The 10,985-nt window shown below is 47.3% G+C and overlaps 1 protein-coding gene across 1 annotated transcript in view; it reads left to right on the plus strand.

Moving 5' to 3' along the window:
* The first annotated feature begins 9,781 nt into the window (after window positions 1-9,781).
* LOC114484206 (uncharacterized) overlaps window positions 9,782-10,985 on the plus strand; it is a 13,808-nt gene continuing 12,604 nt past the window's right edge. The window contains exon 1 of the mRNA XM_028478794.2: window positions 9,782-10,008. Coding sequence (XP_028334595.1) covers window positions 9,782-10,008 — 227 coding nt within the window. The remainder of the gene's footprint in view (window positions 10,009-10,985) is intronic.

Below are 10,985 nucleotides of genomic sequence, written 5' to 3' on the forward strand. Positions count from 1 at the left end.
CAGTGGTAAACCTGGTTGCCTACTTGGCAAGATGGTTTTCCAGCCTTTTGCGTCTATTAGCAGGGGAAGGGAGGGACCGGCCGGGGAGCGCCCCGGTGGGCTCTGAGCAGCCGCAGGAGGCTCCTTCAGAGCGGCCTGTGCCTTTTCTGCATTCAAGGTCCCACAAAGAGCAGCCACCAGAGCGTTGGAGGGGCACCGTCACCTCCCTCCCATCATCTCCGGTCACCCCTCTCAGCCATGCTAAACAAAATACCCTCTAAGTGGAAGCCTTGTGTTTGCATCGCAAATGGAGCTTCAAGATAGCCTCCCAGGTTTTCACCAGTGTGATAGAGAAGAACATTTTGTTTTAATTTTAGTTGCAATTCCCTGACTATTACTATACCTAAAGCTAAGCATCTTTACATTTGTGCTGGTCCTTGATATTCTTTTATCTGTGAATCACCTTCTCATATACTTGGCCCACCTTGCTTGTTTTGTTCTGTTTTGGTTTGGGTCCTTTCGTTATTTGTTTGCAGGAGCTTCTATATGCTCTAGATGTCACTCCTCTTTTCCAATGCTCTATTTTCTCCCATCTACCACTTGTCTTTTAACTGTAGGTCATTTTTTGACAAACAAGTTTAAACTTTTTTCATTCAAATATCTAATTCATGCTCTTTTTTGGGTTGTAGATTTTATGTATTAGTAAGGAAGTATCTCCTACTGAACTTGTAAACAGTTTTTTAACATTTACCTTTTAAAACCATTTGCAGTTTTTTATTATGCTGTGGGATTATGTTGGATAGAATGTTTTCATATAAATAGCCAATTATGTAGATTTTATATATAGCCCTTACCATTTATTGAATATTTTGTTTTGCCACTGAAGTTAAAAAGCCAACTTCATGATAAACTATTTTCCATATGTACATAGTACACTGCTAGATTTGTTTCTCTATTCTTTAGCTTTTTTATAGCAACTCACCAGTGACTTACCTACTATAACTTTATCAGATATTTGGATATCTGACAAGGAAAGTCCCCTCATGGTTTTTCTCTTTTAAATTTTCTTGACCACCTCTGGAGATTTCCTTTCTCGGGGAAAGAAATCATCTTGTCATACATATACCGTTAACAGTCTTCCTGAGATTTCAACTGGGGTTCCGTTGGATTTATAGATTAATTTATGGGAGAGCTGATATAGCTAACTCTTCTTGAAGACCATTCAGTAAACTTTGGTAGCTTTCTTTATTTAGTATTTAAACATTTTTATGAGGTTTCTCTCTAGATATTTTGTGGAATTTGCTGCTTTCAAGAGTGAGTTCATTTTTCATTTCATTTTATAATTGGTTTTTGCTAGTATGTAATTAAGCTATTGATTTTTTCTATGCTGATCTTATATGTTGGCTGGACTGTTAAACTCTCTTATTGGTTTTGCCAATTGATTCTCTTGAGAATTTTCCAGGTAGATCATCGTATGGTCTGCAGATAATCTCAGTTTTGTTCCTTTTTTCCAGTATTAATGACATTTTCCCTCGTATTATAGTACTGGCTAGAATCTCCAATAAAAAGGTTGAATAGCACAATGATACTAACACTGATTCTTTTTATTTCATTATCAAGTGGTGACGATTACTGTAGAGTTTCGATGCCCTTTATCATATTAAGAAAGAACCTAATTTGCTAGAAGCTTTGTTTTTTATCCTGAAAGTATATATGTTGAATATTTTCAAAAGTGTGTTTGTTCTCTATGAAAATAGTTATGTGATCTTTCTTGTACTCAAGAAAAGCAGTGATTTAAACCGGTAGATTTTTATTCTAAAGTCGAACACATACCTGCATTCTTGGGATGTCTCTTAATATACTGCCAAACTGAATTTGCTAATTTTTTAAAAATAAAAATCAATTTAATTTAAAATATAATACTATAAAAATGTTCTGTTCATCATAATTTAAAATTAAAAACACGGAACACATTCAATTAATAAAAACATGACATTTACATATTTTTGATATTTTTTAATGAAGGGAGAGAAACAGAAAAAAAGGCTAAAAACGAAAGTGGAAAAAAGACACTTTCACACAAACATCTAGACACAAAGAAACTAAATATGTGAAACTAAAGAAAAAAGACAAGTTAGAGAACAAAGGCCAAGAGACTCACAAATAAACATATTCGGAAGACATACAGCTGGACATATAGATGAAAAATAGATAGATGTATACACAATTATAGAGAGAGATGGGGGCGGGGGGAGAGAGGAAGGTAGAGCCGGGAATATACGCTGAGACTGCAGTAAGGATAGAATGAGTCTTAGGCAGAGTGACCTTATGGGCAGCACCCCATCGTCTGTATGGCCCTCAGGTTTCCGTTCTATATGGCATTTTATTTGGGTGTTTTGCACCCGTGTTTATGAAGAAGATCGGCATATAGCTTTATTTTCCTGAGCTCTTCTCCTTTGTCTCTTCATCTATTGAAACATCTGTTTCATTGACCAGCTGCATTGCTTTTGTTTGTATTTTATTAATTTCTACTTTAGCTTTAATCCCATCATTCTACTTTTTTGGATTGTTTCAATGGTTATTAAATAGTTTCTTTATTTGAAAGTTTAGTTCATTTATTTTCAATCTTTTTTGTTTTCTAATAAATGCATATCAGTCATACTTTTTCCTTTGAGTATTGCTGTGGCAGAAAAACAGATTCTGTAATATGGTGCATCTGTGATTGTTCAGACATTAAATAGTTCATACGTTATATATTTTAATTTTCCCTTTAATTCAAGAGCCATTAAAATGTTTTTGTTAACTTCTAGTTTTATCCTATTTCAATCAGCCTAAATAATAGCAGCTCTTTGAAGTTTATTAAGATTTCCTTTACGGCCTTGCATAGGTCAGTTTTTCAGAATCTTCCATTTGTGGTTAAAAGAACATATAATCTCTGCCAGTTGAGCAGAATGGCAATTAGATTAAGCTCATTACTTATTTTATTCAAATCCTCTTTTTACTTATTCATTTCTATGAGTTTTGTCAAAATTGCCCACTAAGACATTGAGGATCTAGTTTTTTTCTATTTGTAATTCTGACAGGTTTCTGCTCTATGTATTTTCAAGTTGTGCTTTTAAGTGCAGTAAAATGATCATTAGTTACCCCGGGGATTGTTCCCTTTCTTCAGCATGACATACCCCTTTCTTTTATTATTAAATGCTCTGACCTTGAATTCTATTGCATCTGAATTTAATATGACCATCTTTTCATGTTTTATTAGCATTTTCTTTCCTTCACTTTCATTTTTCCTGGATTATTTCTTTTAGATATGTTTCACATAGTTTGTACTTTTATCCAACCAGAGTTTTTTTCTTTTAATTAATGAATTTAACCCACATCTATTGTGATGACTGATAACATTAGAATTGTTTGTTCCATTTTTTGTTTGTTTTTGTGTGTTATACTTTTTGTTTCTTTCTCCCCTTTCTTACATTTTGTTATACCAACTGAATTTTCTTAAAATTTTTTTCACCCTTTAAAAATACTTAATTAGGGCTTCCCTGGTGGCACAGTGGTTGAGAGTCCGCCTGCCGATGCAGGGGACACGGGTTCGTGCCCCGGTCCGGGAAGATCCCACATGCCGCGGAGCGGCTAGGCCCGTGAGCTACGGCCGCTGAGCCCGCGTGTCCGGAGCCTGTGCTCCGCAATGGGAGAGGCCGCAACAGTGAGAGGCCCCGTACCCCAAAAAAAAAAAAAAAAAAACTTAATTAATGTTATATTTATAAAACACTATCTGTAGTTAAATCACCCCACGTCAGACAACACGTGCTACTTCCCTCTGCTCCATTTACCAGTTCCTTCGAATTTTTATTCCATGATCATTTTATTTCATTAAAGTATAAAGACATACTTTACATGCCCACATCTTAAGTGTACAACTTGATGAATTTTTCAAGGTGAACACATCGCTGCAAACAGGACCCAGAGGGGCACAGAACATCGCCAGTTCTCGACAAGCCTCTGTTGAGCCTCCCGTCATTGCCGCCACAGGTAAACCACAGCACCACTCCCGTCACCACCGGTCAGTGTGTGAAGTCTCTCAACCTGTAGGTTTGAATCAGTGTCTGCTCCCTTGTGTATGGCTTCTTCTGCTCTGCATCACGCCTCTGAGACTCCTCCACACAGGAGCACGTGGCAGTGGTGCTTTCCTCGTCCCTTCTACAGCTGTGTCACAGGTGGTCTCTTCCATGAGGGTGAAATTTGTGTTGGTCCCAATGTGTGTGTGTTGCGAACTATGTCGCCGTGAACATTTTAGCACCTGTCTTTTGGAACAGGTATCTATGCATTCCTTTTGGATACACACCCAGGACAGGGCACGACTGTTTAGCATTTGAGGACACTGTCACTTTTCCAGGTGGTGTATCACGTTGTTATTTAAAATGTCTTATTTTCAACAGTCAACACTCATTTATTCTTTTTTTTTTTTTTTTTTTGCGGTACGCGGGCCTACCCCTGCTGCGGCCTCTCCCGTTGCGGAGCGCAGGCTCCGGACGCACGGGCTCGGCGGCCACGGCCCACGGGCCCAGCCGCTCCGCGGCACGTGGGATCCTCCCGGACCGGGGCGCGAACCCGGCTCCCCTGCATCGGCAGGCGGACGCGCAACCACCGCGCCACCAGGGAAGCCCCAACACTCATTTATTCTTAAAAAATAGCTTTTATTGTTTTATTTGATCACCACTGTACCCTATCGTTTTTATTCTTGCTAGAGCTCATCACCCAGCGTTTGTTTGTTTTTAGAGAGTGTCTGTGGGCCTTAAATGTTTGGCTTCTTTCATGCCTGGAAATGTCTTTATTTTGCCTTCACAATGAATGATAGCTTTGTAATATTGAATAGTTAGGCTTCCTATAAAGTTATAGGTTCCACGCGATTTTCACTCAGAACTTTGAAGATACCGCTCTACTGTCATGCTGATCCCTTGAGGGGCCCATCAGTCTCAGCATTCCTGCATTTCTTCAGCTTGGGGGGGAATTTCCTCTATCACTTCTTGGAAAATCTCTTCCCTTCCGATCTGTCTGTTCTCTCCTTCCAGAACTCCTATTTGATGGCTTTTACAATTTTTCACTCTGTCCTTCGTGTCGTTTGACTTTTGTTTCATACTTTCTATTTCTTTATACTTTCATGATAATTCCTCACTTAGGTTTCCTAGAATGTGAATATTCCATTTTTCAGCCCATCCATTGAGCTTTTGTTTTTCCTAATTTAGCAATCGAGTTTTTAATATCTTTTTTTTTTTTACAAAGGCAATATCCTCGTGCATCTCTCTGAAGCCACTAATTGTACTTATTCAAACTTCCTGTCCTGCTGTCTCTATAAATTTGATCCCTCACTCTGTCGTAGTGTTACTATTTAGTGAACACGGCGGAAAGCCTTTCTCATTACTCATATTCAGTCTCGAAGCATCACGCAGATTTATTCAGTCTCGAAGCATCACACGCAGATTTATTCAGTCTCGAAGCATCACACGCAGATTTGCAAACAGATCTGAACAGTTAGCAGCACTGGTGCTGAAATGGGGCCCGATCAGAGGGGCTCACGTCAGCCACGTCTGTTGAGAATAGTGGCCCCTTGGAACGTACAGACCCTTGCCTTCCACCCTCCTTTCTCTCCCCTCCCAGGCACCCCTTCCCACTGCTCCAGAATGGTAGCTCGTTTCACCCCTGGTTTACAGGTTGGCTTGGGGCCCATAAGGGAACTGGTTGGTGGGTCCTTGGGAGTCAAAGCTAGGTTGAGGTGTCCCCCCTCGGGGGAGAAAGAGGAGGAGAAAGCTAGGACGTGCGGAAATCCCTCCAAAGTCCAAGGGTTGAGCGAAGCAAATAACCTCAGTTGACCCATCTGCAGAAGGACTGGGAAAAAAAGGAAAGCCCAGCATGGCCACAGGTGAACATGGAGGCAAGTAAGGACATCGGCCCCGGGTGGCTCCTGCGCGCGCTGCTGAGTGTTCACGGCTGACCTTTCTCAGCCACCCGGGGACCTGCACGTTGGATGGGTGGGGTTGGCCCAGAGCTTCTCAGTCGGATGGACAGACACTTGTAACCCCGCCCCACTCCTGCAGGACAAGCCCCAAATGCCACTAGTTGGATTCCCAAGTCCTCCCCTTTCTGGATTTCATAAGATTCAGCCTCTGTGTCTCCTGTTTCTCTGAGACTGGGACAGATACAGTATAGTACCAGATTCACAGACTTTGTAAATGGAGAAAACTCAAGAGCTTCCTCCAATCCCAGCCTTGATCTCTTGGCAACTTAGCATTTCAGTCTCATGTGTGTTATAAACAGCTTGTTTGCCAGACCTAAGAAATTCACCCACACTCCCTGGTTGGTTGAGTTTTCTTCCCTGAGTCTGTAGATATCCTTCATCACAACTTGACAAAAGAATGGTGCTTTGAGGCCTGTTTCATAGATTTTCTATTCCACAGGTTTGCTGCCCACTACTACTATCTGTCAGATTCACAAAGCAGTAGTATGTACGCATTCCTGTTGGCTGAATTTATGTAGACGCTAATTCTTGCACCCGTTAACAAAGGAGAACAGCAAAAGCAGGAGGAGCACACGGACCCCTCCTCTCAGAAAATTCTCGCTCATCACGGTTTAAAGGCAAGAAGCACAAATAATGCTGCAAGATAAGAAAATAAAGAAATAAAACCGCCAGGATTCTAACAGTCGACAATTACTGTTCTTCCAAATTAGATACTGGAACTTGCAGAAAGCAGCCACATCGCCAAAAACTATTATTCTGCATCTTTCGCCAGCAGACAACACCTCTACAGTTTTTTTTTTTTTTAAGAGTAAATGAGAAAAGGTTTAATAAGAAAAATGGGGAAAAGGTGGATCGTATTTCAAATTATTATTATTATTTCTTTTTTTTTTTTAACATCTTTATTGGAGTATAACTGTTTTACAATAGTGTGTTAGTTTCTCCTTTACAACAAAGTGAATCAGTTATACATATACATATGTTCCCATATCTCTTCCCTCTTGCGTCTCCCACCCGCCCTATCCCACCCCTCTCGGTGAACACCTCTACAGTTGAGGAATAAAGTGAATTCTTTTAGGTGACATCATTCCTGCAAATGAACAGGAACCAAATCAAACGCCAACGTGCAGGCTCCAGTTTTATGAGGCCATTACCAGTCCCTGGGAGGAAAAGGGAAGGAGCAGTGAGTGACACCCCACCCCACCCCGGCCCCAGGACACAGCCAGCTTTGCCACCTCCCGCTCACGTTCCTGAGACAGCCCTGCCAGGGAAACGGGGTGGCTGCACTTTGATTATTTCACAGCTGGAAAGCAGCTAAGGATGTGGCCTCAGAGCCATCATCAGCTCGTTCTCTCTCGTTCTCTGAGCACTGTCTACAGCCAGCAAGCATCCCTCCAGCTACCGTGTGCTAAAGGACACAGATGTGTTCAAGGAGACAGCCAGAGCCTGAGACAGGAGGGGCCGAGACAAGAGGCGATCGTGCAAACCGCACTCCCAGAGCCCCCATCCTGCACCCTCGCCAGGGTGGACTTTCTGTTCTCTGCTTTCACTCCTACTTGCCGTGAGTGTCAGCCATGGGCCAGCACACAGGCAGCACTGATGACACAGTGGTGACCACACGGCCTGCTCCCTGCCCTTCTGCTCTGGGGGAGGGGGTGTGCCAGACATTAATCAGAAAATCACACAAGTATAGCATTACAAATTATGGTTTGTACAAGGGCTCTGAGAACATGTCACAGTCTGGGCTGATGGCAGAGTGTGGTCCAAAACTGTCTGCAAAGGGCCCTGGGCCCGGCTCCCAGAGGGCGTGGCGTCTCCCTGCCCAGGCCTCTGGGGAGAGGTGCCGTGCCATGCGGGTGGCCTACAGCTGTGGGCTGTGGAGGGGGTCCCACGCTGCCCCTAGCGGGCATCCTTCTCCTGCCTTTTCGCCCCTCGCTCACTGTCTCCGTCCCCTCCTCAGCCCCACCCCTTCCACCTTCCATTCTGCATCTCCCTTGGCCGCTTACTAAGATGTGGGCTCCAGCAACTGACGACTTCTCTGGGCCTCAGTTTCTTTGTCTGTGTAATGGGGACAATCCAAGTAGCTCAGAGAATCAGAAGGCTATCGTGCGGTTTCAATGAGCCAATACAGGCCAAGCGGCAGCACACTTTCTGTCCGTCCTTACGTCGCTGCCTGTGCACGTGCCTTCTTGCGCGGGGCGGGGCTCTCGGTAGCCGACCAGGACATTCCCTGAGAGCAGAGCACGCCTCGCACGCCTCTGCTCTTCCGGTTCATCAGGGAGTCCACACTAGGCATTTCCGCTCTCTGGGACCCTCCAGGGTTCACACCATGCGCTCATACCTGTTTCCTCCGTGAACGCGAGACGGGCTTCACCTGTTTAAGAGGAGAAATCCAGACCCGGAGCGAGGGTTGCTGAGCGGGGAGACGTCCTGCGGGGGCCGGCCCCCGCGGTCCCGAGGCGCCCAGGTGCGCCCGCGCGGGCGGCGGGGACGCACCTGCGCCCAGGTGCGCGGAGAGGAAGCGCCTCGCGCCGCCCGCTTCGCGAGCGGCCACTGCCACCTGACGGCCGGCCGCAGAAGTGACGCCGGGCGGGCCCCCACGCGGGGGCGTCCTTGCGGCGCAGCTCGGCAGGCGGACGCGCCTCGGAACGCGCGGAATCCCGGCAGGAATCTTCCAGCGGTGCCAGGCCCCGGGCCCTGCTGCGCGGGCGCTGAGAGACGAGCGCGCCTGCGGCAGAGGAATCACCTCCGGAACCGACCGCGGAGAGCGCAGCCAGTCCGCCCAGCGGCCGGCGAGCCCTGGTCCCGCGCTGCTCTCCAATCCGCCGCTCGCTCCGCTGACAGCTGCTCTGCATCTGAGGCCGCACCCTTCCCGGCCCAGTTGTCCAAGAATCCCCCGGGCCGTGCGGGAACGGCACCTTCCGGGCCCGAGGCCGACATCTCCCCGCGGGGACCCGGGGCTGGCGCGGTGGGCAGGCCGCCCCCAGCGGGCTCCGCCCTCCCCGCGGAGTTACCTTCGGGGCCGGGGCCGCCCTTCCCGCTGGGACCTGAGGGAGGCCACGAGCCGTCGGCGAGAGGCTCTGCTTTCAATAACAGCAGAGAGTCCTCCGCCCCTTCCCTGGAGGGCTGGGGGCCGCGGTGCGAATGTGCCACCATCCCCTCCTGACTCTGTTTACTAAGCACCCTGGAGCGTAGGCATTTCCAAGGCAAAGAAACTGTTGACACCTTTTCTAAAAAAAAAAAAGCAGTCGGACCTGCCGGCCTACATTCCGTTTATGTAACTTAAAGAAACTCAGAAGGTTCCGCCTGAACAGGCATTTCCATGACTCAGACCTCCCCCCTACCTTTCCCGGCTGCTTTCTGGAAAGATCAGCGCCAGAAAACGGGCGGGGTTGTGCAGCTCTCCCTTCACTTGAGAGGCCCAGCCTGACCCTCTGCTGCCTCCATGCCTGGGAGGGGAGAGTGAGTCTCTGCTCCAGCGGGACCTGAATCCCACTCTGGTGGGTCCCTTGGCTCAGGGGAGCCGTGCTGGGCTGACCAAAGGCTCCTCCACGTGCGGAAAACAGGGAAAGAAGCACAGCAAAGTCTGAACGACTCAGAACATCCAGAGTGCCGCCCGAGGAAATGGTCCATTCGCGCCCCGTGCACAGGGGAAAGGAAAAGAGAGCCCACCGAGAAAGGGGAGTCCCCTTCTGCTACCTTCTGAAATCCTTGTTTTCTTTCCCCATGGGAGACTGTTGGCAAAAGAAGCCCCGGTTTTGTCCCCTCCCTGTGTGCATGTCCTCGGTGATGGGACTGCAGCCCATCCTGTCACAAGGAGGACAGGGTACCTCCCTCTGGCCCTTTGGTCGACAGGAAGTCGCAAAAGAGAAGGTGTTCTGGTTCCCAGCCAAGGCCTCCGGAGGCCTTGCATGCTTCCTGTCTCTCAGAGATCTCTGGGCCTGCGTGCTGCAGGATGAGTCACCCAGCTGTCCCAGCCGAATCTCCGGATGTGCTAGGAAGCTGCACGGAGAGGAGTGAGGCCGCGCATTGACTCAGGGCTGACTCACAGCTGACGCGGCAGCAAGCCCTGCAGAGCCCAGCTCAGAAGGGCAGAACCCTGCCACCTCAGATCACGAGCAACAGTGAGGGTTGTTGATGAAGGATGGTTCCTTACACAGCAACAGCTAACTGACACACCCACTGCCTTTATTTTTCTGCCCATCCTGGACCCACTCAGGGTCACCCAGCTGGGTAGCCACGTCTCCGGATTATTCCCCCACTCTGCCCCCTGGGGCTCGGTGATAGGAAAGCAGCCTTCCACTAAGGAAACTTTACAAACACTGGGGGTCCGCGGAGGCCGGGCTGGTGAGCCCTCTGCACTGCGGGGCAGCAGGGGGCTGCTGCCCAGTCTCCGGTTTTTTCCTGAACATTTTCCGCCTTCTCTTTGAAACAACTGCTCTGTGAGATGGCGGATTGGCTTCCTGCAACGGCTTCCATTCACTAACCTCCTAGGGTGGACTCACCTTTTCCTCGTGGAGCATTTCTTCAAGGATTAGCGCCTCATTTGGGTGAAGGGGAGCCTCAAATAACTTCTTGAGAAATGCTCTGTGCAGGGTCAACGTCCTGAGTCCTTCGATGTCTGAAAACACCTTTACTTTGCCTTTAAACATTGGCTTGTTCTAGATGTCTAGGTGCAAAATTAGTGTTCCTCACAAATTTAGAGGTGGTGTTCCTTTTCCCCCCAGCACCCAGAGTTACTGGTGAGACATCTGATGCCAAATGCATCCCCCCTGCACCCACCTTTTTTGGAAGCTCCTAGGATATTTCCATGATTCTTGATATTCTGAAATTTTGTGCTGCTGTCATGTGGGTCTTTTTTTTTTTTTTTTTTTTTTTTTTTTTTGTGGTATGCGGGCCTTCCTCTGCTGTGGCCTCTCCCGTTGCGGAGCACAGGCTCCGGACGCGCAGGCTCAGCGGCCATGGCTCACGGGCCCAGCCGCTCCGCGGCATG

The sequence above is a fragment of the Physeter macrocephalus genome, chromosome 18, assembly GCF_002837175.3.
Source record: "Physeter macrocephalus isolate SW-GA chromosome 18, ASM283717v5, whole genome shotgun sequence".
NCBI classification, from domain to species: Eukaryota; Metazoa; Chordata; class Mammalia; order Artiodactyla; family Physeteridae; genus Physeter; species Physeter macrocephalus.